Source organism: Microcaecilia unicolor, chromosome 8, assembly GCF_901765095.1.
Source record: "Microcaecilia unicolor chromosome 8, aMicUni1.1, whole genome shotgun sequence".
In the NCBI taxonomy this organism is placed as follows: domain Eukaryota; kingdom Metazoa; phylum Chordata; class Amphibia; order Gymnophiona; family Siphonopidae; genus Microcaecilia; species Microcaecilia unicolor.
Window position 1 is genome coordinate 170,174,058 of NC_044038.1, and position 27,224 is coordinate 170,201,281.

The 27,224-nt window shown below is 43.7% G+C and overlaps 1 protein-coding gene across 6 annotated transcripts in view; it reads right to left on the reverse strand.

Moving 5' to 3' along the window:
- The window catches only part of JADE2 (jade family PHD finger 2), a 159,850-nt gene that overhangs the window by 15,405 nt on the left and 117,221 nt on the right, over window positions 1–27,224 (reverse strand). For all 6 annotated transcript variants that reach the window (XM_030211683.1, XM_030211684.1, XM_030211681.1 and 3 more), the window contains exons 9-10: window positions 19,345–19,833; window positions 10,423–10,540 (exon numbers count right to left, since the gene is read on the reverse strand). In XM_030211683.1, the coding sequence (XP_030067543.1) occupies window positions 10,423–10,540; window positions 19,345–19,833 (607 nt within the window). The remainder of the gene's footprint in view (window positions 1–10,422; window positions 10,541–19,344; window positions 19,834–27,224) is intronic.

Sequence of the window (27,224 nt, forward strand, 5' to 3'; positions counted from 1 at the left end):
ACTTCTATGGTCTGTGTCCTGAAAATGGCAGATACAAATCAAGGTAAGGTATACACAAGAAGTAGAACATATGAGTTTATCTTGTTGGGCAGACTAGATGGACCGTGCAGGTCTTTTTCTGCCGTCATCTACTATGTATGTTATGTTTCTATGTTAAGCTGTTAACAAAATTGTAAGTTTTATGTTAAACTGTATCTGCTATACACTGTCTTGGATGAATCTCTTCATAAAGGTGTTAATAAATCCCAATCTATAATTAATTAATGGATCCCGATGAGGCTTTGAGTGCTTACAAAGGGAGCAACATCAGAAAGGGCCTTTACCGTTGTACCTATGTATTAATCAGGACCTCACAGACGTGAGTGTGAGAGGGGTCCCCTTGGCATCCTACTGTGAATGCTTCCAGTCACCTATGTTCAACTACTACTCTAGCTAAAATATCAGTAAACTAGTAGCATTACACTTTATTCAGGTTTGCTATACCTCCATTAGCTAACTTGCAGATCACAGAGGTACAATATCTAAAAAGAAGCAGGAGACAACAGAAATGAACTATAATACGAATAGGACAGGTAGGAAGGATCACTCCCCCAAGAAAGAGGTAGGTTCAGAGAGGAGCAGGGAAGGGGGAGAACAGGGAAAAACATGGAGTATAATGTCAGGCTAAGAAGGGATAGAATAGCAAAGTGTGGGAGGAGAGTAAAAGAAAGAAGTATTGCAGGAACCAGGTGAAAAACAACGAATACCTCAGGCCAGATCAAAAGCCTGATGAAATAGCCAGGTTTTTAGGGCAGTTTTAAACTTTTTTGAATGATAATTCTGAACGGATCGGGCGTGGCACAGAGTTCAATAAGAAAGGTGCTGCAAAAAAGAAAGCCCAATGGCAGGTTGACTCGAGCTGAGCAACACGGGGACCAGAAGGCAGTGGTCATTGATTAGAATGAAGTAGCCTTAAAGGGGGGTAAGGGATAGTGCGATAGATAGATATTCAAGGTGACCTAATCGATAAGCTTTAAAAGCAAGTATCAGAGTCTTGCAAATTATTGGTGAAAATAACTGATGTAGATGATCTTCAGTAAACTAAGCACACTGTCCAATGGTCGGAAGGCAAAATAACCAATAAGCATATTCAAATTAGGGTCTTATTATTTAAGGTGCTAATTAGAGACTGGTCAGTTTTTGAACTTTGAGAAACTCTCTATGGTATTTCTGGAAGTGATCAGCCAGATAATAGTTTTTCATTCCAAACTTAATTAAAGGATACAAAATTCCTGATACAACTGGGGAGTGAGTGCCTGTTTCTCCAGATGCCATGTCCAGAGTGTTTCATGGAATCCCCTGCCAGTCTGGGGGAGGCATCCTCAGAGGTGCCCCCTCAGCAATGCTAACTTTCCCCACGCCGGAATGCACCACCTCTGCAGCACCCCCCCCCCCCCCCCCCCCCCCCCCCGCTCAAGCTGCAGTGCTACAAATTGAGCCCTGGGGACAGCCTAGAAACCTCACTTTTTATGGCTAGAATAAATGGTGATGATTAATGCTGGTGAACCACAATCCAAAAGATGGCAGGTGTCTGAGATTATCCAGACTGTGCCCTGCACCCCTGGATCCCAGCCAGTGCATTGCTAAATAAGTCTGCACTCGGCCTGTGACCTGCTTCCTGTCAGTTATTTCTGCATTTCTTGAGGCCTATATCAGCAAAGTGTTGTTCAGTTCCCACAGTCCCTCCCATCTGCCTTTTGTGTTGGTTTCCTCCTCCCTCTCATGATATGATGTGACAGGCAGGGCTGACTCCTCGGTGCATCACTCAGTGCCAAGATCAGAAAAGGGATGCGACAGCAGAGGGCAGAGTGAAGACACCCAAAGTACACGTAAGAGAAAAGATTATTGAGACAGAAAAGGGTCTGGAGGGGTCAACCCAGGCACATTCTCTGGCTCCATTCCAAGGGATTGAAGGAGTTTAGGCTTCTATCCTAATAAATCATCAAAAGACAAGATAAAATATCAGCTGGGATATATATGTTAGTGATTTACTGAAAGTATCAAGTAGGTTTAAAAGACCTTTTTAAAAAAGGAAAATTAATATTTGGTGTTTGGAAAAGTGTTGATGAAGCTACATCGGTTACCAGTTCAGGCTCTTGTTTTCAGAAAGCATAAAAGATGCTACAAGGTTTTACCCCTGACTATATATTTCAAGCTCTTTAGTCTTTCTTGGCCTAAGATCTTTCTCCAGAGGATGGAATCGTTGTGTGTTTGAATTTGCCTCAGTTAGAGGTAGCAGATTTAAACAGGTTTTCAATTTGTCCTTCTCGTTCCAAGTGATAAAACTTTGTCCTGGCCTTTCTCTACAAATCAGGCAACTTTCTTCCTATTTCACTTTTTACTGTGTTTTAAAAACAGATTATTTTGTAAAGTGTTTTTCAAATGCATAATATGTTCCTTAATTAGGAGAATATTATTCATGTGATCTGTATCTCCCTGGTGCATTCCCCAGCCTTTTTCCTAAATACAACTGTAAGTCACTTACAACCTTTATTTTAAGGAGTGAACGACTGATAAATGTGGAGAACAGAATATAAATGATAAGTAGTAGTAGTAGAATAGAATAAAGGCTTTGATACAAACTAGAACAATGTAACGTGTGATCCTGCAGTAAAACATAATCAGTGAAAATAAACATTTAACCCTGCACAAAACAGTTCCATCAATTGTAAGAGGGTTAGTCAGTATATTTAGGGGATGGCTCTGGCACCAGATTTGCAAACTGGTGATAGTCAAGGAAGAATCAAACACTTTGTACAGGTCACATTACCACCCCGGATAGTTTGCAAAGAAAGTCCAAATATTGACAGATTTCAATATTTCCCCAAGCCACAAACCTCCCCTCCCCATCCCCCCCCCCAAAGATACTTGTCTACGAGCAGCCTGTGAACTGGTCAGATGCTGCCAATAGAAAACTGTCTTCTGGGCCCACTACTGCCATCTCAGACCGGGGGAGGTATTTATGAGCGTAGAATCCCACCATCATGCTTTTAGGAAGAAAAGTCCAAAAGCCAAGATGCAAAGTGTTTTCCTTTTGTTGTTTGTTTTTATTAAATCTTGTTTTACCCTTGTTTGTCCCTTTTTCTAAAATGTTTTGTTTGGCCGCTTAGATGCATTTTTAAAATATTGATTTGCAGTATATAAAAAATAAACTGAACCTTGTCTGACTGATGGGCTGAATGAATAAAGCTTGGAATAAACTTGGAAACTTAAGTTTCAAAACTAGGGGATGCCGGAGATGATTTCCGCCTCTCAGACTTACCACCAAGGGCTAAAAAGATCACCAACATTATGAACTAAAGGAATGAAATGAACTCCTATCCCAATTCATGACAGGTACTCAGATGCAAAAGCAAAGTGATACCATTAGCAGCTTAACTTTACAAGATGTTGCAGCAAGAGATGTCACATCAATAGCGAGATACTCAGCATCTGTAATTACTATCCAGGTGCACAAATGGCATCCCAGCAAGGAACGTAAATCAGTTTTCTGATGTAAAAAGGGCTGATCTCAGCTGCTGCTTCCATGAACAAGAATCAGGTCACACTGTGCAGCATTCAGTGCAAAGAAATGAGAAATATTAAATTTTTTTAAATCATCAAGCAGCAGACTCGGGAGTAATGTCAGGAAGTATTTTTTCACGGAAAGGGTGGTAGATACGTGGAATGCCCTCCAGCGGGAGGTGGTGGAGATGAAAACGGTAATGGAATTCAAACATGTGTGGGATAAACACAAAGGAATCCTGTTTACAAGGAATGGTTCCCTGGAATCTTAGCGGAGATTGGGTGGCGACACGGGTAATTGGGAAGCAAAATCAGTACTGGGCAGATTTCTACGGTCTGTGCCCTGATCGTGACTGAATAGATATGGATGGCCTAGAGTGTAAATTTTTTTTTTTTTTTAAATCTGTTTATTGGCACAACATTAGACATGCAAAAACATGAAAACCAAAGTACTGATTACAAAGCTTAACCATCCACTTTTCGGTGATAAAGAGTGCCAAACATACATTTTTAATTTTTAAACCCCTTCCCCATATCCTCCCCTCTCCCCAGTATTCCTCTCAAATTTCTGTTTTTATTGAAAATATTGTACAGATATCAAGTCATTATATAGCAACAGTGTATTAAACATCTCTCAAACTTAAATACTGAACAGTATAAAATAACATATAGAATATTCCCTCATTTCCCCCCTCCCCCCCATCTTGCCCTCAGCCATTAGAAAGCATTGAGGCTCGGTAGATAGACATCCAGAAGCATTCAAAGTCTTGGGACAATGAGCTCAGGGGCATCAAGGTCTATGTTAGATTTTAGTCTCCATGATCGATATCGTTCCCATAACCTATTAAACTTTGCTACATGTCCAGATCGTAAAGCTGTCATTTTAGACATTTGATATAGATAGTCCATCTTATATATTACTTTTATCACAGGCGGTGCTACTGAGCTTTTCCACTGTGCAGCCAATATAATTTTTCCCGCCACCAACCATATTGAAGTGAGCCGATGGTCTAAAAGACGTACCCCTGGGGGGCGGACATGTAGCAAGCAGACCTCCGGCTTTTGAGGATATCGCACTCCTGTCACTTGGATAAACACATCAATCAACTCTGCCCAATAAAGCTGTATTTTTGGACATGTCCACCAAATATGCAGCATGTCCCCCACTGCCACACAACCCCTCCAGCACTTGTCAGACCCCTGTCCATACATCTTTACCAATCGCTGAGGAGTGTAATACCATTGATATAATATTTTATAACTGTTTTCTATCATTGAACTAGATATAGAAACCCGCAACATATGCTCCATGGCTTTTTCCCATTGTGTGTATTCTATTGTTATTTGTAGGTTTTTCTCCCACCGCTGTAGATAGTGTAGTATAGGCTTCTTATCATAGAGCAATGCCTTATAGAGGCGAGAGATACATCCCCGGTGGCTGCCCACCCTTATTGCTTGTTCTATGGCCAATTCCTCTAAGGACAGTTCAATTTTTGCCCTTTTATTTATATAGTCTCTCATACGATTATAGTGAAATAGGTGGTACGCTGGCAAACCATATTCCTCTTGTAAATCTGTGAATGGTATCATCTGTCCCTCGTCCCATAGTTGCCCTAATGTGTTCAGTCCCTTCTTCTCCCAACTACTATAAAGTGGATTGGCCATCCCCAGAGGACAACCGGGAGCGGTTTTTATGGCCATCTGTTGGAAATATAATCTGTTGGGGATATATCGCTGCCGTATAGCCAACCAAGTTTGTAGGGGATATTGTACAGCTAGTGGGGCTTTCCTAATGTATGCCTGAACCTGCTTCTTTGGCAGCCATATAATGGAGCGCATGTCAGCGAGCCCCATCCAATGCCGTTCCACCTGGAGCCATGGTTTTGCATTACCAATAGTCCACTCCGCTAACACTCGTAGTTGTGCTGCTTGGTGGTATAGGGCGAAGTTTGGTACTCCCATACCACCCTGTTTTTTAGATTGGTATAGGACGTTTGCTCTGACTCTTGGTGGTTTATGCTGCCAGATATAGGCAAAAACTTTTCGATTTAGTTGGCGAAAGAAACCCTTCGGCATTGGCAATGGTAACGCGAGAAATAAATATAACAGCTTGGGCAATATCATCATTTTTATAGCTGCCACCCTTCCCAACCAAGATAATTCTAAGCCCTCCCATTTATCTAGATCCCGAAAAAGTTCCTGAAGCTTTGGCGGGAAATTAGCCTGATGGAGATCCCCCAAGTTAGGTGTTAATTGAATACCCAGATATCTAAGAGTTCGGGTAACCCATTTGACCGGGAATTGCTGCCGTAACAAGCCCTCTTCCGTCTGTGGTATCCCAAGTCCTAAAACCTCTGATTTGGCCATATTCACACGAAACCCAGATAACTGACCATAGTGATTCAATTCTTGTATTACCTGAGGTAACGATTCGCTAGGGGTTGTCACCGTTAAAAGGACATCATCCGCAAATAGCATGATTTTATGGGTTATGTGTCCTATCTTTAGACCATGTATGTAAGGATTTTGGCGTATGTGTTGTGCTAAAGGTTCCATGGTCAAGGCGAATAATAATGGTGATAACGCACAACCCTGCCGCATTCCCCGTTCTAATGTGATAGGGCGGGAACTAGACCCGTTGATCCGTAAGACCGCCAATGGCTGAGCATATAGTAGTCGAAGCCAAAGAAGAAATCGACCCGTAAAGCCCATATGTTCCAGGACTTCAAACATGAAGGCCCAATTAACCCGATCAAACGCCTTTTCTGCATCTAATGAAAGGAGCATCATGGGTTGTCGGGTGCTAACTGACTCATGGATCAAATGTAGTGCTCTCCTAACATTATCAAATGCTTGCCGTCCTACAATAAAGCCCGTTTGGTCCCCATGTACTAATTTCGGCATGAACTTTTGTAGCCTTTTAGCTAATATTTTGGTAAAGATTTTGTAGTCGGATCCCAAGAGTGATATTGGGCGATAGGAATTACACTGCTGCGGATCCTTCCCGGGTTTCTGCAGGACTATAACATTTGCCAATCTCCAGGTAGCCGGCAACTCGTGTTGGAGTTCAATTTCATTGAAGGCTCGGACCAATAATGGTATCAATTGCTTACTATAGCATTTATAAAATTTATTAGTATAGCCATCGGGCCCTGGCACTTTGCCATGTGGTAGGTCTCGTATCGCCCATACCACCTCATCTGATGTAATAGGGGCTGAGAGCATCTCCCCCTCTATTAGTGATAACTGAGGAAGCATGGCGTGGGTTAGATAACTTTGGGCCTGTTGTTGATCTAAGGTCCCCTCACATTGGTATAATGTTGTATAGAAGTGGGCGAATACCGCTCCAATGTCGTCTCGTGTGGTATGCATATTCCCGTCTATATCCCGAATCGAGGTGATATGTGTATTTGTAGACCATTTTTTCAATTTATGGGCAAGTAGCCGTGAGGCCTTATTCCCGAATTCAAAATAGGTCTGTCTTACTCGTTGCAATTGTTCAGTGATCTCTGCCAGTTGGAGCTCCCTAAGTTCCATCCTTAAATTATGCATCTGGTGTTGTATGTCCCCTGTCTCCCCCTGCTGGGTAGCTCGCTCACTAAGGGCCATCAATTCTGCATGTATCTGCTGTGTCCGTGCTCTCGCCTGTCGCTCAACATGTGCCTGGATGGAGATGACTTTTCCCCTGATCACGGCCTTGCAACCTTCCCAGAGTATTCCAGAAGACACCTCTCCATTATCATTGAGGTCAATGTATTCTTTGATATCTGCTTCTAGCCTAGTGACTATTGCCGGATCTGCTAGCAACGAGTCATTGAAGCGCCATTGTGGCTTCTCCAAGTTTCGTGTTTTCCTCCTTAGCTCCAGCACCACCGGAGCATGGTCTGACCATGTCCTAGGATGTATCTGGATATCTTCTACAGTGGAAAGTAAAGTCGGTGGCCCTAGCCATAGGTCTATGCGAGATTGAGATTTATGTACCGCCGAATAATATGTATACCCTCTCGTTTGCGGATTGATCTGCCTCCATATGTCCACTATCTGCCATTGTCTCATAAATTTGTGTAATTGGGCCCGGTCAGCTTGTGAGTATCGAATCCCCTGTGTGGTATTGTCTAACGTGGGATGTAGCGTAAGGTTAAAATCTCCGCCAATCAGTAGGGTACCCTCAATATATTTAGTAAGAAGTATCGACACGTCTAGATAGAAGGCCCCTTGTTGGTCGTTGGGCGCATAGATATTTAAAAGCGATAGTGTCTCCCCCTCCGTTTTCACTATCAACAATAGGTATCTACCCCTTTTGTCTCTGATCACACGCTGTACTTGCCAGGGGTATTTACGAGAGAGTACTATCAATACTCCATTCTTTTTTTTTTCCAGGCAGTTAGATGCAAAAAATATTTGCTGATTTCTCTTTGCACAGCATAGCCGTTCAGCCGTCTGAACTAGGTGTGTTTCCTGAATGAATGCTATGTCTGCCTTTAGGCGTTGGATCTCTTTAAACATGAGCTGACGTTTTCCCGGTGAATTAAGCCCCTTTACATTAAGGGTCATACACGTTAGAGTACTCATCCCCCCCTTATTACTGTTATGTCTAGCTCATCGCATCGCCTCTGGTTCTGGACTGTACCTAATTGTAATTCTCTCTCCCCAACCCTCATTTTGATGATAATCTGAACTATTCCCCCCCAACTATTAACTCCCATACCCGCCCTACCCTCCATAAGACATCCCTGTGTTATACTCATAAGGATGTCAGAGAAGAAAGTGACCCCCCCCCCTCATTTATTATCAGTAAACAGCTTGATCCCCACTTCATCAGGCAATTGAGTATTATATCTTTGTCAGGCCATTCCTGCCTGTGTACATTGCCTTACACTATTTTTTTTTTTTTTTTTTAGCCAAATTCAAATCATCATTTGTAACATTATAGTCATCAGTTTAAGGTCTCTTATCTCGTTTCCCTGCAGCATGAATTGCGCTCTATGTTCGGGTTGTATTTTCAGTTCTTCTTAGCTGGGTACCCGAGTGCTGGCGCTGTAGCCGTCCCTTTCCTGCAGTAACTCGTTGCCAGCGTGGCTTGTCTCCTGCTGATAGTTTCTGTTTCGTTGATGTCGCGGTTTCTCCACTTGGTCCGTCTTCCGGAAAAATCTCCGCTACTTCTGCGATGTCCCGGACCTGATGTTGTTTCCCATCTTTATAAAATCTAAGCACAAATGGATGGCCCCATCTGTACTTGATGCCTTTATCAGCGAGGAATTTCGTAAAGGGTCGAAGCTCCGCTCTTCGTTTCAATGTAGTAGCAGCCAAATCCTGGTAACACTCTATATGATAGGAGTCCCATTGAAATCCTGGTGTGGTGCGCGAGGCCTGCATTATCTGCTCCTTTAGTTTAAAATCGCTAAAGCAGGCAATGATATCTTTTGGACGGTTTGAGTTCATGCTGCCCAAGGCTCTGTGTGCTCGTACCAGTTGAATTTCTGCGGGATCTTTAATAATCTGGCGTTCCTTAAGTAATGCGCTAGCAAGTTTTTGTATAGTCAGTTCGCAGTCTAGGTATTGTGGCGTGTCGGGAAGGCCCCGAAATCTCACATTGCATCGGCGACTGCGATTTTCTAGGTCCTCTACTTTGTCCCAGATCTGCTGAGTCTCCTGCTTGGCGTCCCGGAGTTGCGCGTCAAAAGTTTGGAGTAGTTCAGTATGTTCTTCCAATCGGTCTTCCGTTTCAGCTACTCTTATACCCAACGCGCCAATTTCTCCGCGAAGTTCCGCCCCCAGCATAGTAATGTCCGCTCGCACTGCTGCTATAATATCTGCTTTTATTTCCTGTAGCCACCCCCGAATCTCTTGCATGCGGTTTTCCTCTGGCAAGTGTCCCTCGCCCGTGGCGAATAACGGTGGGGAAAGTTGCGTTGGGCTGCCCCCTCGGGAGTCTGGCTGGTGCAGCTCAAGTGTTGGCGCGCTCATGTCCGCGGTTGGGCCCTTATATGCGAACGCTTGTAAACTGACTCTCGGGGCTCTCGGGGCTCTGGAACTATTCATATATCGCTTACCGCTGGTTTCAGATGCAATTCTTACGTACTTAGAGGTCGCGTTTGTGTAAGGTATTATCAGTGGGAGTCCTGGTAGCTTGGGGCTAGTCGGAGCTCGTGGCTCAGGCAGCCATTTCGGGTGGTGACGTCACTTCCTTCTCCTAGAGTGTAAATTTTAAAGGGCTTCAACATTAGCTTCAGAACTTTTAGTTCAAGAACAGTGCTGGGACTTCTACGGTCTATGTCCTAAGAACGGCAAGGACAAATCAAACTCGGGTATAAAGTATCACATACCATGTAAAATGAGTTTATGTTGTTGGGCAGACTGGATGGACTGTACAGGTCTTTATCTGCCCTCTTTTACTATGTTACTCTTTGGGGTTTTACATGGAATGCTGCTACTAATTGGGATTCCGGAATCTTGTAACTCTTTAGGATTCCAAAATCTTCAGAACTTTTAGTACAAGAACAGTGCTGGGCAGACTTCTACGGTCTGTGCCCTGAGAATGGCAAGGACAAATCAAACTCGGGTATAAAGTATCACATACCATGTAAAATGAGTTTATCTTGTTGGGCAGACTGGATGGACCGTTCAGGTCTTTATCTGCCGTCATTTACTATGTTACTAATCTGTGTTTATAATTTCAGAAAAGTGGAGGGACAGACCTGTTCTGAAGTTTTGCAACTGTGTTGTTACATCAGAGCACTTACCCCATAAGCCACAATGCTCACTTATCTAGAGTATCCTGTTAAGTTTATCTGTACTTTGCCCAGACCGTGGTGTAACTAGATCGCATGAAACTGTATCACCATACACTCCTACCAAGAGGTTTGCGAAGTTTCTTACCTGGATAAAGATCCTTTTCTGTAAGTTTCATCTGGAGTTGAAAAATCTGCTCCTGAAGTTTGCAGATGGAGTGTTTCATTTTTTCACGTCTGGTCACCATGTAACAGAGATTTCTAACCTGTTAAAGAGAATCAAGGTTTCTCAAGTTATCCATGGAGACTGGTCTGCACATACGTTTGACACGTCACTGGCATCTGCTGAAGTTAACTCATGGCCTCGTACTGTTGTGTAGATGCTCAGCACATATAAAGCAGCTCTGAGAGGGATTTCTGAATCGATCAGGGAGTAGTTGGGTTGCCCTTTCTTCCATATTGAATTCAACCTCTAAAAGGCTATGGGTCCAATATTTAAAAGGACTTAAATGGCCAGGAATGGCTCCTGGTTGTTTAAATTGCATGTATTCAGCAGACTTAACTGGATAGAGGCATTGAAAATGTATGGTTAGCGCCAACACAAAACCGGTTATTTTGACAGCATTCAGGGGGTGGAGTCAGCATTGGTCCAGTTAAGTGCTGACACTCAGCCCTTAACCAGTCAAGGTAACTGCACAAAACTCAGTCCTGCCTTTATACAGTTCACCATAGCCGGTTACGTGTTGAATATTGCACTTAACTGGCTATATTTTCGCCAGCTCCATATAAATGCTGAAGCCCAGACATGGCCCGGCATTGAATTTCCAGGGATAACGTCAGGCCATGTCTGAGAAAAACATTGATCACCGCCGGCTGAATATCGAGCCCTATTTATATTACTATATAGTTCTAAAAACAGACAGTACTGCCACAGGAGCAGGAGGAAGGTCCTGGACCCCAAATACAGGAGTGTGATCTGTGAGAATCCCAGGTTCTGATGTTTGTTTCCTGCCTGTTCAGGACAGACAGCGTTGAATGTTCATAGTGTCCGCTGTAACAGGAATAGGAAAATGCTAACCATGCTTTCATGCAATCTGACAGGTCAGCATTTATTTATTAGGCTTTATTTACCGCCTTTTTGAAGGAATTCACTCAAGGCGGTGTACCAGATGCTCTTTATTTATTTATTTTTGATATTTATACCACACATTATCCTGAACATACTTGAATTCAGTGTGCCTTACAATAAATAAAACAACAAGCAAAGTAGCCACAAATGTAAGAGACAGATAAGAACTTAATAATGTTAGCTAGTAACAAACTACCATAGTTAGACAGCTCCACTTATAGGGGCAATATACTCGGAAATCAAACTTTGGCTTGAGATGAATTGAAAAAATGGAAACAACATATACTGGCTTATGAATAAACAGGTATTTCAGATGGCTCGTTATTCCCACCGGATAATCTTTCCCTAACCAAGCGGCGCCATTAGCAGGGTCTTCTTTCTGATTCACAATGCACTCAGGCTCAAAGTGCTCAGGAGCCTTCTGGTCTGTAATAACAACTAATCAGGACTGCTCTTTCTCCCCCACCCCCCAAACAATACCACCTTTTCGTCTGCTACCAAAATTATACACAGCACATGCCCCCCCCCCTGCTCGCTACACTTCTTGGAACAGATTTTGAAAGCTATGTTGCCTGCATTCCTCCTCCTTTCCCAATAGATTCATGCTTATCAACGTTTACACACTTGGCGTCCAAGATCTGTACTGTAAACAGGCAAGAGTCGGCCCACGGGCTCAGGTGGTTAGTACTGGGCACTGTTATGTACAAGGTCCCCAGTTCAGTTCCTGAACTGGCTATGCAGAGCATGCAGACGCAGTGTTCATATCCGCTGGGGGGGGGGTGGGGGGGATGGATGACGACATGGTCATTGCTTATGGGTCCTAATTCGTATTCAGCTTCAAAGCCCATTATTTTTGGTTCCTGGTACATAGTCCCCAGCTTAGGACCATCACTACAATGACTAGACTAGTTATGTTGTGGGGAGAGGGGATTTTATAATGGGGGAGGGGATCGAAGGGGAACCCCTAGGACAGCTGTCAGGGCCACCGAGAGGGGAGGCAGGGGGGGACAAAGTTCCCCAGGTCGTCGAGAGGGGCCCAGCGCCGCAGTCCCCAGTCTCACCTGCCTGTCCTCGGCTCCGTCGACAGCCCCCCTCCGTCCGCCACCAGGCCTCCCTGCATTCAAATCACAGCGCCTCACCTCTGTGTGAAAGCACAGCGGCAGATCGCCTCCCTTCGGGCCTTCCCTCCCTGTGTCCCGCACTTGTCTGATGTAACTTCCTGTTTCCGCGAGGGTGGGAGCTGTGATCTGAATGCAAGGGGCCCGGTGGCGGACGGAGAGGGGCTATCGACAGGGCTGGGGGTGGGTGGGTGGAGATTTGGGACTGCAGCGCAGAAGCCTGGGGGGGCAGGGCCCCGGGCCAGTCTCTCGGCGGCCCTGGCAGCTGTATACAAAGTCTCACAGCACCAGATCCCAGATCTAATTCCCATTGAGATGAAAAGTACAAAATAAGCAGGGGGGAAACTACTAAGTCAACTCTCAAACCAGGCCAGTACAATAAAACCAGGGTCTGCAGTAACTGATGCTGTTAAAGAAGAGGAAGTTTGTGTTCAGGTTACTATTATCCTTCTTGATGCGCAGACTGCAGATGATGAACATTTGATTACACAATAGAAATCTCTTTTACTGGGGTTTAAACCTGACAGATCTGAATGTGAAAAGCTGTTTTTAATGCCAGACTCTTCCTCAGACAAAAAGAAGAAGGACAACAACCAGACCCCCCCCCCCCCCCAAACACACTCTTCTCACACCCCATGATTCAACCACTAGGGAACTCAAATTGGCAAGTATGGCAAGACAAAGTTTGAACTGTGATTCTCCAGGAAACGCACAGATCTAAAGAGTTATTTATATACCACATATCCAGTACAAGCTGCCTCTGTTTCACAGGAAGCAAATATCAATGCTAAAATCTGTTTACTGGCAAGTGGTTGGATTTTCTACATAACTTGCCTTGAGCATGTCACCGGCAACATTTTGGATGATCTGGGAAGCAATGTGTGCCTGTACGGCCACGGAATTGAGTTCAGATCTGCTTGGCATGACTACCCTCTGGTAAAGTAATGTACCCTGGGATCCTTTAGACTACTGAGTACTCCACAGGCCTTCCTTCAGTAGTAATTCCATAATGTCCCAATCATTATCAGCTGTCAGCCTTAGTTGCCCCATGTTGCTGTCTTTTCCCTCCCTTGTCTGTATCACCTCCCTCTAAATCTCTTCAAAACATGTCTAGTACATCTGGCCCCGCAGCTCAGTGGCAGTCTTGTGAACTGCCATGCAGAGGGACCAGGGTTGGATTCCAAGTTCAGATCTTCTTCTCCTTGGATTGGTTGGGCTTGAAGATGCTCCAGAGTAGTGTTCAGAGACCCTATGGAGGGAGAGAGTCATTCTCATAGTGACATCTAGTGGCTTATGATTGCAGGTGTCCAGAAGGAGTCCTGGCCTGTGGCCCTTGTCCTAAGGACAGTTGCTACAATCAGCGAACTAAAAGTAAGATGGGGGAGAAGAGGGGAGGGTGAATATAAAGGAAAATTCCTTGGATGGTTGTGAATGAACAATGAATTTAGATGGTGCCAGATTCCTGCTGGGGCCAAAAAATAAATTATATATATGTATAATGTCTTTCTCTAAAGATCTTTCTCTTTGCGTGATGTGTCCAAAGTATGAAACTCAAAATCTTGTCATTTGAGCTTCCAAGGAAAGCTTAGGTTTGATGTCCTCCAATACCAATTGATTTGTTCTTTGGGCAGTCCATGGTATATGTAGCATTCTCAAGCACCTTTCTCTAAAGATCTTTTTCTTCGTATGATGTGTCTGAAGTATTACATAGTAACATAGTAAATGACAGCATATAAAGACTTGTACGGTCCATCCAGTCTGCCCAACAAGATAAACTCATTTTACATGGTATGAGATACTTTATATGTATACCCGAGTTTGATTAAACTCAAAATCTTGTCATTTGAGCTTCCAAGGAAAGCTTAGGTTTGATGTCCTCCAATACCAACTGATTTGTTCTTTGGGTAGTCCACGGTATACACAATATTATTCTCCAACACTATAATTTGATTTTCTTCCTGTTTTGCTTCTTTACTGTCCAACTCAAATTCATAGACATTGTCTAGGTCCTTCATAGTTGTTCTGCCAAGAGCTATACATCGTTGGATGTTTTGACTTCTTCTTGTTTCATCATTGGTTACTGATCCAAGCAGGTTGAAGTTGTCCACTATTTCTATAACTACTCTATCAAGGATGAAATTATTGATTCTAACGGTTACCAGAATCTTTGTCTTCTCCACTTTAATGTAGAAGCCCATTTTGAGACTTCCTTGCTTGATCTTGATAATCAGATATTTCAGATTGTTTTCATTTTTAGCCAGTTTGTAGTAATACAACTTAAACTCTGAACATTCTCCATCTTAACTGGGTAAATCTTGCAGCATCAGGGTTGACCCTTTAAATTTAGAAGACCTCAGTGGTTACATTCTGGAAAAAGAAGTGCTAGGTGAGGACATGCCAGGGGTAGCAAGGACGAGTGGGGGAATGTATTCTGACCGTCTATCTTCTGTCCCCACTCCCACAAGTTCTTGTTTCTCCTCCCCACCCCACCTTCAACTATTTACAGTGCTGACTGTAGGTCTCCTTTCTCTCTTCGGGGGTTGACAGAATGTGTTTCATCAGCCACCAATGGCCCAGCAAGGGCTTCCTCTAGAGAAATAGCTTGGAAGGGTCTGCTGCGTCCTCTTTTTCTTGTCCCAGGTGAATCACATCACCAAAAAAGTTTCAGGTCAGGGACCTGGTATGAGTGGCACAAAGTTATCACTTAAAGATCCTATTTATTTAGAGAGTATTTTCAATACTGGGTCCTGGTCTGAATCTAACTAGAAGGTTATCAGCAAAAGCAGAAGATCCAAACCTTCACTTACTCTTGTTCTGTAAGCTTTTAATAATCCTAGCTACTTGGGAATGAGTCAACAACTGAACATGTATTTCTCAAAAAGTTCAAGAAGTGGAATACTTCTAACTAATGGAACGTCTATTGCCCTAACATTCTACATTTCAACATATTTTCCAAATCTTCTTTGTCCTCCCAAGCTATTTTATATCCTCTCTCTTTAACAGACTCAACTTTCTTACTACAACACATATTACTGAAACCTGTCCCTTTAGATCTGAAACAAATTTTTTCAAACCATTCAACATAGAGACTAAACGTCTGCTTTATCTCTAATATATAGCTTGGTTTTGAACTTACAACCTAAAGCCACGTGGAATTTATAGTGCCTGATCCTGCCCACTGAAATAAGTACTGCATGTCCCATAATGCACGAGGGCTGGGTGGCCAGACTGTCCCAAAATCTGCAGCCTGGAACTGGGTAACTTGGCATCTCTGAATTAATTCATTCTAGATTAGCTAAAGGAATCTTCAAACCCAGGTAATAAGAGCAAATTCGAGAGGACGAAGGAGGGGGGGGAGAGAGAGAGAGCACACGTGGGTGTTTGGACAGCTCTCTGTGAGTCATGATGACTTCACAGCAATTTCAAGATCAATTTTTTAACACAAACTGATATAAATCTGCATGGCACGGCAGAGTCCTCTGTCACAAAATGACAGCATCAATCTGACCTTTGCACCTGACAACATAATCACTGTGGAAACAATATAATTTATAACCACTTTTAAAGTTGTTCTGGTTGGCATTATTGATTTCAGTAGTTTCTGCCCTGCCTTGTAAATGGCATGGAATGGGATATAATCACAATAATTCAAAGGTAAAATTTCAAAGTGATTTACCTGGGTAAAACGACAGATGAAAACTGCTCAGTTAAAGGTACCTGTGGGCTTCCACGCATGCATATTTTCAAAGAAGTGTTCCTGAAGAATTGCTGAGGTTGGGGGAGAGGGTAATAGTACACATACATTCATTTTTCACATGTACATGTGCTACTTTGCTGCAATGTATGTGGGCTAGAAGTACCCATGGACATTTATCAACAATGTGAGCTCTTCAGAATGGTTCCCCTTCAACGTCTGAAATCAATCCTTTTTTTTTTGTGCTCAAATATAGGAAGAACGGTAACTCTTCATGAAAATAATAGTAACTGTATTCTTTCACTTTAAACTTTCTTTCCCAGTGTTCTCTGGGAATGGTTAGTCAGGTAGAAGAGGGCCAGAGTTTCTGGAATGGAGCAATAGGGAACGAATTTAAGGCCTGGAGCCAGTCTGGGTGCCAGATATTTACAGGTGACTCTGATTAGCTCCTGGGCTTAAATTCAACTGAACCTGTCTGAGACTCAGCTCTGCTAAATATGTTTAAATAATGCTGGCACCACCAACTGTGAGGGCCAGCTGGGCTAATCCTGCAATGCAGGAGATAACCAAGACCTGTGTAAAAATCCCGATCCCCCCGAAATCACCCCTCCCCAGTGCCGTAGCGAGGGCGGCTGACACCCGGGGCGGTTCACCGCTGTGCACCCCCACCCACGGGTGCAGCACGGCGCACCCCCCTAGGTGCACACACACACACCCCCCCTTGGCGCATGCGCACCCCCCCCCCCCCCGGAGTGCATTCTTACCAAAGAGGGCGGGCGGGAGGGCCGCTCCACCCCGAGTGCACGTCGCTAGGAGCTGCATCGGCTCCGCTGGTTCCCTGTTCTCTCTGCCCCGGAACAGGAAGTAACCTGTTCCGGGGCAGAGAGAGCAAGGAACCAGCGGAGCCGACACCCCCCCAGCGGCGTGCACCCAGGGCGGACTGCACCACCGGCCCCCCCTTCCTATGCCACTGCCTCTCCCAGAACAATTCTGTACAAATACAGAACTGGAAATCATATTTTAACTCTTGTTTTCTGTAAGTGCATAATGGGGCAGTTTCCAAAAGCCACTTGCTCAAGTTAATGAGCTATCTGAATATTATCCTCCCAAAAGGCAAAAAGTATATACTGATGGCTCTTTGAACTTGTGTGGGTGTCAGGTTGTTCTGATTTGACTACAGCTGCTCTTACCTCCCCTCCCCCTGATCCCCCAGAAGCTGTGCCCCTGTGCTTTGAAAACTGGTAGATGACAGCAGGATGATTCTGTTGGATGTCCCAAGAACTGAATTGTGTGAAAACCCCACCAAAGTCACAAGATAGCATAGTATGATTTTTTTTTTCTCTCTAAGCCCAGCAATCTCCTCTTGTTCTCTGCGGACCCTATTCATTCATTTTATGTATTTATTTATTTATTAATAATTAATTAGCTGAAGCTAGTTTCCAGCTCATTTGTTGCAACCTCTACTGAGACTTGGTATATCACAAACTTTTAATTATAGCTACCTGGATTTTTTTTTTTTGAACCAAAATTTTAAGGTCTGGCTGTAGCTTTTCTTCTCATATAAAGCCATCTGTCATCTTACACAAATGAAGTTACTAGGCCAGATTTAGGGGGGGAGAAATCAACATGGGTTACCATAAACATAAAGGAATCCTGTTCAGAAGGAATGGATCCTCAGAAGCTTAGCCGAGATTGGGTGGCAGAGCTGATGGTGGGAGGCGAGGCTGGTGGTTGGGAGGTGGGGCTAGTGCTGGGCAAGACTTCTACAGTCTGTGCCCTGAAAATGGCAGACACAAATCAAGGTAAGGTATATATGAGTTTATCTTGTTGGGCAGACTGGATGTACCGTGCAGGTCTTTTTCTGCCGTCATCTAGTATGTTATGTTACTATTAAGACAGGTTATTTTACTGCTAATCCCATTATAAGTAAATAGGTCTCTGCATAAAATGGGACCTGTGCTAAAATAGCACGAAATAGTGGTAAAATAACATATCTTAGTAACCAGAGCTGACATTGTGATGTCATAAAGCCTCATTCAACCAATGCTTGAGCCAACCTCACCAGTGATGTCACAATGGCTTGATTGTCCTATACTTGGCTCACTTTTATTACATAAAGCAGTGATTTCGATTCCTAGAGACATTTCTTTATTTCTTTAATTATGGGGAGAAGCTATCAAAGTGGGCTACCGTTAACGTGTTATTTTACTGTTAATCCCAGTTATTAGTAACTAGATCTTACTAGTGCTAAAATAGCATGAGTTAGTGGTAAAATAGCACATCTGAACGGTAGCCCAGGTTGACAACTACACCTCTTAAAAACTAGGCAAAATGAGGGTAACTATGCTCCCAGAAAAATGTCACAAAGATCCAAACTTCCTGTATCTTATGGGAAAGAAGAAATTCTACGGAAAACAACTATGCAGCAAACATTTCTGCTGACAGTGCTATGGCACTTTAGACCAATTCCTTAAATACAGGAAGCAAAGTCATACACGTCTGACTACAAACCTTTTCCTGTAGGACAGTTTTCCTTCTAGCAACTGCAGATAATTTAAGCCCTGGACAAAGGTCATGCTATGTTCAAACTGCACTTGTGTAGTTTCTTGGGCTTTTTTTTCCTGCCTTGTCCTAAATCTGGACCCAAGTGCTTGTGGGGATTTTTTGCTGCTTTGTACCTGTGTCTGTTAACCCACTTATGCATGACTAGCTGCAAAGGCTATAGGTCAACTGCATGATGTTTGGTGGAACCCATTACATTCCATATGACTTCAGGGCAAAAGAAAATAAAAATAGACCAAATTCTCAGGTAACATACATAACATAGTAACATAGTAGATGACGGCAGAAAAAGACCTGCACGGTCCATCTATCTGCCCAACAAGATAAACTCATATGTGCTACTTCTTGTGTATACCTTACCTTGATTTGTATCTGCCATTTTCAGGGCACAGACCGTAGAAGTCTTGCACAGCACTAGCCCCGCCTCCCAAACACCAGCCCCGCCTCCCAATCTCAGGTACAGGGTGACCGGCTCATTTTTTAAAAACAGAATTTGGGGGTTCAACAGCTGTTTGTTCATTATGACAGAACCTCAGAGAAGATCACTAAGAGGAGGTTTTAACTCACCCGTTCCAAGTCTTGCCGCAGGTGCGTAAAGAGCTTTAAGCGTCGGTAGAGAACGTCCTGCTCCTGTTGAGCCAAATTGTCCACTTCATCTGTTTTTGGTGACAGAAGAGGCTTGTTGAAGTTAGCCTTCCTCTTCAACTTCCAATATTGGAAGACAAATTCAACCGGGAGCTCACTCAAGTCAAGATTGTCAGCCACCTCTGAGGGGTTAACAAGCTCATAGAAGTCCTCCTCCAGTTGCTGGAGCTTCTGTTTCCGCAATGTTACCTTTTCAAGGTCCTGTTTGGTTTGGTCGGGTTCCCCTGGGGTTCCAGACCCGGATGGTCTGGGTACACGTGAGTCCTCCAGTTTGGTGACACCGCTGCTGTGCTCAAGGCAGAATGACTTGAACTTCACTTCGTCATTCTCTGCTAGAATAGTTCGCATTTCCAAGTTATGGTCGAAGGCGCATGTCACGTGGAAAGCAGTGATACAGAGGGGCATGGAACACTGGGTGGAGAAAACACAGTGAGTTACTAGAAAGGAAATGCCTTTACTGGTAGAAATCACGATATGAGAAGCTACATCAAACATATAAATAAACTATTTTGGGATAGGAAGCTCATAACTGTGCAATTTTTCCTGTAATAAAGGGTCACCTAGAATGTGCCTTCTTCCCCTTTTAGTGTAATTGAGAACGTACATGCAAATGCAGTTATGCACAAGCACTTACACTAACCACGGAGCAGATTCTGGAAGGCCCTGCCCATGTGCCACCCATGTGAACGCTCACCTGCAAACTACGCACTACTGAAGCTATGCATGATGTACCAGAAGAGTGCATAGCTAGAATTTTGGCAATTACACACATATATGCCAGTATTCTGGTCATTTACGTGCATATCTGGTACCCACTTTACAGAATTACCAGAGAATTGAAGAAAGGTTGTCCAAAGTTAGGCAAAAAGGGACTGATTTTCAGACTGGCTAACTCCCGTGGTCAGCACTGAGCCCAGATATTCAATGCCGGGCTGTTTCCAGTGACCGGCTTGAACATCTGGTTTATTTTTGGCTGGTTTAAAGATAACCGGCTACATCAATATTCAGACTTAGCCGGTTATCTTGAAAACAGGCAAAGATATTCTCTGTTTTCAGGCGGCCAAATGTGGCTACTAAACTGGCTTCAAAATCAACATCACTTCAGGGTCAAACACATGGTAATGTGGTAAATGCTGTTTCATATTATTTTATAATGTGACAGTCTGAGGCATTCCAGCTCTTACCATCAGATTAATCAGCCACATCTAAAGAAATAAGATCCAGGAGGCAAACCCAGGTCTATCTAAATAGACTTATCGTAAAATACTAGTTCAACAGCCATGAAATCATCATGTCCTGCCTCAAATGTGTTTATTGTTAGGGTAATAAGGACTTGGAGTTGTAACCCATTTCACCTGGTTATAATCTCCAACTGTCTTGCTCATTCCAACAGCAAAGGCCGATGGATCCACAACATGCCCTGACAGAAAATGCAGTCATTGTAAAATCACCTACACTTAAATTTTATTTAGTTCTTAATTACATAGGACAGGTGGTACTTTTGGTGTGGCATGCTTATAATCACCATGAATGGTTGATTTTGGTCTTTGGTCTGCAAACAAGTCAGGTTTTTGCATAAGCACCATGAATATTCATGAGCTACAACCATATATATTTAATCTAAGAATCAGGTTAATTTGCATGTTCTGTTTTCAGGCTTGTTAGTGGTTCTTAAGAACAAGAGGTGGCAATCGCTGATATGAACTAGGTCAACCACCAGAGTAATGATGCAAAGGGCAAAGAAGGCATGAAATAATGTGGTCGACAGCTATCACACTAATGTTTATTTTGCTTTTAGCCATGCATTACAAGGGGAGTTGCTTACCTCTAATGGAGGTTTTCCATAGACAGCAGGATAATGCAGTCATACATCAGGTGATGTCATCTGACAGTTCCCAGCATGGGCCATTGCTTTCCCAAACCTAACACACTCTGAAACTTTCACTGGGCATATGGGGCAGTCACATATCCACACTCTCCCATCCCCCAGTCTTTGACAAAGACAGTTTCATCTCTCCTTAAGGGTATAATGGGAAGGATAGTCTCTCTGTATTATCCTGCTATCTATGGAGACCCTCCATTACAGGAAGGTCACTCCACTTTCTCCATCAACAGTCAGGATACTGCAGCCATACAACAGGTGACTGCCAAGCTGAGGGTCACACGTGTTAATGATTGACCTTGCTGGGCAACTCAAAGAAGCAAGAGCCAGGACAGATGGCAAACTAGGTAATCAAGCTAAAAGGTTCTGCAGAATTCTTTGGTTGAATGCTGTATCCAATCCAGAGGAAGAGTCTAATGTTTTGTTAAGGTATATATTAAAGTCCACATCGCTGCCCTGAAGATATTAGAAACTGATGATATTCTCATGTATGAACTTCTGTTCAAAGCTGATGGGTCCCAGGTTTCCTCCTGCCTGTGCTGGCTCCAATCTCAAAATGGCTGCTGCGACTGCCACTGGAGGTCAAAACAGCCATTTTGACTTATTACATATGATGAGGAGGCATGATTAGGGATCATTCCTGCCTCAACTCACCACTAGACCACCAGTGTGGTAAGATAGGCCGCAGGGTGGCCTACAGGTGGGCCTGGTGGTGGTAGTGGGGCTGCATCGGCACCCTACAGGTAGGCTTGAGGGAGGGAAGGGGCTTATGTTTGGGGGAGAAAAGAAGGGGGAGCTCCTGTGGTTCGGGGGGTGGGGGTGGCGGCAGTTGTGGAGGAAGAATAGAGAGGGAGAGAGTGAATTGGGGTTGGTTCCAGTCAGAGGGCTGGTCCAAGTCTGTGTAGGCTGAAATCGAGTGGTGAATTTCAGCTGCAGATTTGGTTTTGGCCAAAACAACAACAAAAAAAGGTTATTCCTCAGGCATTCCCAGGAGGGATTTAGGTTGGTGTAGGAAAGATACAAGTGTAGATGTCATTTTTTGTGTGCACTATTCCAGCAAAATCCTACTCACGTAAAAAGCACATGCAAATGAACAGGATTATTCTGTCCATTGCAAGGATCAGCTTTTAACAGGCGTACTTTTGCTTTAAGAACTGGTGCAGGGCCTGCATGCTGAAAGTACGTACGATCTTTGTCCCAAAATGGACAGTTTAAAAATTGCTCCCTAAATGACAGTTTAAACAATAACAATTATCTTTATTATAATGTAGCACAACCTCCCTGATTCAACAACTGTTTTAATGGCTGAGTGCACAATGAACTTTCTTTTTTTTTGAAATAATCTATATGGTTGGTCATTAAAACTGTACAAATGACCTTCCTTAAGAGTGGCAGATAATACATTTTACATTTGAGATAATTTTCTGGTTTCAAAAGATGAGTGACCGTCTAAACTGCTGCCGGTTGTTGCAGAAATCCTGAAGGTGTGTATTCAGTAAACACAAGTTTAAAAAGCAGCTGCCCTGAAGTTAAGAACAGCATCTAACTTAGAATGGCACCAGTTAGGGATGCTAAATGGGAATATGAAAATTAGTAAAAGATAAGCCTCATTATTACTCTTGCTGCTGCCACCTGTGAAGCCATGTTTCTTGTTTAGCTTTTCACCTGCTTGAGTTGATGGTTTATGGGTGTTCCACATGGTCATGACTGACATTTGACTACCTGGTGGAACAATAACAGAAGAGATTCAGGGAGCTCCTTTAGAACTGGTTTAGCAGAAAGAGCCAGTTCTCTTGGCTTTGGTTTGTGTATCTTTACTACTGCACCAAAACTGATTAGAGATTTTCAGCTTTCCATTTTACTACCCTTGATGGGAAAGGGAATGGGACTTGATATACCATTTTTCTGTGGTTTTTGCAATTATATTCAAAGTGGTTTACATATATTATATACAGATACTTATTTTTTGTACCGGGGGCAATGGAGGGTTAAGTGACTTGCCCAGTCACAAAGAGCTGCAGTAGGAATTGAACCCAGTTCCCCAGTCCGCTGCACTAACCACTAGGTTACTCCTCCACTTTTCCTTGGAAAAAAATCATTCTATATTTTTCTCATTACTCAGTACACAAATCTTCTCATTTCCCTTGCCCCCCACCCTCCTGACAGACTCATTCAACTCCAATCTGTGAAAGTCACCAACAGGTCTTGGTATATGCAAGTTTATTGGGGTCTTAAGATCAAACGAATACAAATGAAGTTGGTGAATGTTGTGAGCACCCATAAAAGAAGATCCATTTGTGACTCTTATGAACTGGAGAGGACCATTCCAGAAAAAAGGGTTAACTCCTTATTCCCGGTGAGTCGGCTGTCATACTTTAACACCTATTTTAAAGCTTTCTCATACTGAAACTCCCATTCAGTTTGTACTTCAGGAGCTGAACAAATGAGATTTTTATCAATTGTTTCTTGTAACCTGCAGTTGGGTGATCAATGTAGCTGTCTCCTTTCCTCTTAACAACGTTCTTGACATCCAAGGCTGGATAACAGTGGTGCTCAGTTATCCATCTGAGTGTTGGCAAGACAGCGAGAGAGAAGGTGAAAAGAACCCAGGGATCTCTCCAGAATTTTAATAAATTCTGATTCTGTGACATGCCATGTTCATTCACAGCTATGGATATATGAGGTACAGTGGAAATGTTTGCTGTTAACTGTTTAACTCGTAACCTGGAAATTCACCCGTTTGTTATTGCTCACTTATATGGATATCTGTGCATGGAATTGGCTACTACGAGTGAGGTTGACGAGTGGCATTTTGGAGACTTGAGTGAACTTCTCCTTTTGCACGGACTTACTCTTGGGCTGTGTTGACACAAGGCATCTGCCACTGTCCTCAGTCTGCACAGAAAGCAGTGGGTGCAAGTTGTCTGCAAGCTGTGGCAAATGTGGCATCAGTTGATGATGCTGGGGAGGTATAACAGTTGATATTCAGTGGCGGTTCAGAGCTTTCGCCAGGGGTGACAGTCCTGCTTTAAGCGGACGGTGTGTTGGTGATGTGTATTCTTCCCAGGAGACTCTTTAACAGTGGGTGTGTTTCCTGGTCTAAACAAGAGATTGGATGAAGTCATGGAATACCTCTTATTGTGCTGGTCAGACATGACCTGTAACCTGAATGATCCAGCATGGCCCTGGGGACTGTGGCAGGAATTTTCCCACTAAGGCTGCACTGGGCAAAGAAACCAAGAAATGGTAAGGAGCAATCATTAGGGCCCAGATCCATGTTATGACTCAGCTCTGTACACTACGGCCTGGGCCTCTTAAATAATTTCTACCTCCCAACCTATTTACATCACACAAGCTATTGAATATCATTATTCTTCTGCTTGTGTCTTTTACCATAACAACTGCTTACATAATGTCCTTTCATAGGAAAGGTAATCCAGGCTACCTTCCAAATACAACAAATAAGATGACACTTGCTCTGGATTTCTCATCTGACAGATGGTATCTGGTTGTCAGCCACCGTGCTCTAAATGCAAATGGAAAAATAATTACCAAGCTGAGCTGACAGTGCACTGATGAGAGGTACCCTATTCAGCATCAGCTACAGAAAAATCTTGCAGAAAGTCAAAATAAAAACACATGCACATAGATCCGTAAAACCTCCCATGAGCTCAGAATGTCAACAAGAGGAATTTGAGATGTTTATTATTGTCTACTGTAGATTATATGCATTTTAAAACACTTTTATTCATGAAACATGTGTTGAACTCAAGGTTAATACTTTGAGAGCGTTGGCTATTTCATGCATCTGGACTGTAGCAGTCTTTTAGGTTTTCGCTTTTAGTTTATTTTAAATATCATAATTCCTGGTAATTGTCCAGCTTCTTGATTTTGCAACTGACGTAGAATTGCGAGGTTGACTGTGGAATATAAATTATATTGTTATGTGAATTGCTTCAGTGTACGAAGGAAGAGTGGGACTTGGGGGTGATTGTGTCTGATGACCTTAAAGCTTCCAAACGGGTAGAAAAAGCAACGGTCAAAGCCAGAAGAATGCTTGGGTGCATAAAGAGAGGCATGACCAGCAGGAAAAAGGAGGTGATAGTGCCGTTGTATAAGTCTCTAGTGAGGCCCCATTTGGAGTACTGCGTGCAGTTCTGGAGACCACACCTACGGAAAGATATAAACAGGATGGAGTCAGTCCAGAGGGCGGCTACAAAATTAGCGGTCTTGAATGCAAAAATTATAGGGACAGGCTTATGAACCTCAACATGTATATGCTGGAAGAGAGGAGGGAGAGAGGAGACATGATAGAGACGTTTAAATATCTCAAGGGCATTTACGTACAGGAAGAGAGCCTTTTTCAAATGAAGGAGAGCTCTGGAATGAGGGGGCATATGACAAAGTTAAGAGGGAATAGGCTTAGGAGTAACCTAAGGAAGTATTATTTCACAGAAAGGGTGGTGGAGGCATGGAATGGCCTCCCGGTGGAGGTGGTGGAGTCGAGGACTGTTCCAGAATTTAAAAAGGCATGGGATAAGCATGTGGGATCACTTAGGAAAAGGAAGAGTTAGGAGTTACAGAGGATGGGCAGACTGGATGGGTCATATGGCCTTTATCTGTCGTCATGTTTCTATGTTATGTTATGTCTTTGGAGGAAGCATCTGTATTCTGGAGAACTTGGAAGGGGTGAGGGGGCGGCAGTTACGAATGGACAGCTGTGTGGGGCAAGCAACTCTCGAAGCTGTCAACTCAGAACAATTCCAATTTTTAATATATTTTATGAAGGAGAAAAAACAATTACGTCATGAGATAGTTTGGTAGAGAGGAGATCGCAATCAATCGCATTCCAGTCTTGTCATGTCCCTAGCAGGGGATGTTATTTGTTGCTAGTGATCCGGAGCTTATGTTGTCAAACCAGTACTCCCATTTCAAGTCTTTCGCTTCTTTTTCCATTCTACAAAACTGACTGACGACCTCACTGCAGCTACCCGGTTTCCTAGGATATCCAAAAAGTACCTTCCTCCTCGCAGTGTCTCTTTTGGTGTCATTCACCTTTAAAACAAAGTTCTGAGAAAAAGAATGCACGTTTTCAAACATTTTTCTTGGTCTAAGTGTCTCACGTGGAGATCCACTGACAGATGAGATGGCCAATAAACTTGCAGGATTTCCACATTTCCAGAGGTAGAAAAACTCTTCCTAATTAGATTTAATCAGGCGGCTTGTAGAACTGATTTGCACGTTCGGCCAACAGAATTTAACTCTCTTTTTATTTTCCTCATACAGCGGAGCTGTCCATTGTGATCAGTTTTCCTGAAACCTGTGTAGGGACTGCCAACAGCCACTTAAGTGCCAGGAACGGTCCCAGCATTTTGTGATTCTAACTGTGGGTCCAAACGAGGCAAAGTGCCCCACTGGTGCACGGAGCCGACATTAACATGGCGCCGTGCACCAATGGGCCAGCCTACCCGAAGCAGCGGGGAGCAAGCGAGGGGAGGAGGCCATGACCCCGCCTCGCAGGGGCTCCCCGCTGTGAGGGGCTGGGAAAAGAAGGGGTTTAAAAACCCCGGGCTGGGCTCGGATGGCCTCTTTGGCGTCCGGCCACCAGACAGCAAGCACCATCCAGTTGCCAGCAAGCAGCAGCCAGCACTCGGCGCTCAGCCAGAGCCCACGTGGGGAGAGAGGCGGTGCGTGCCTTGGGGAGCGGACCCGGAATTTCAATTGCTCCGAGAGGCCTTATTGATGTAAGTGCTCGCCTGTGTTGTTTATCCCTACCTCCGGGTGGCTGCGGGTTGTTTCGTATCATCAGGAGCGCAGTGGGGAGTTTTACATACCTGGAGCATATGTGCGCGCAGGCGGCCCGCGATCGGATCCTGTGCCAATAGTGTTGCTGTTCGCGTCTCGTGGAAGCTGCTGGTCT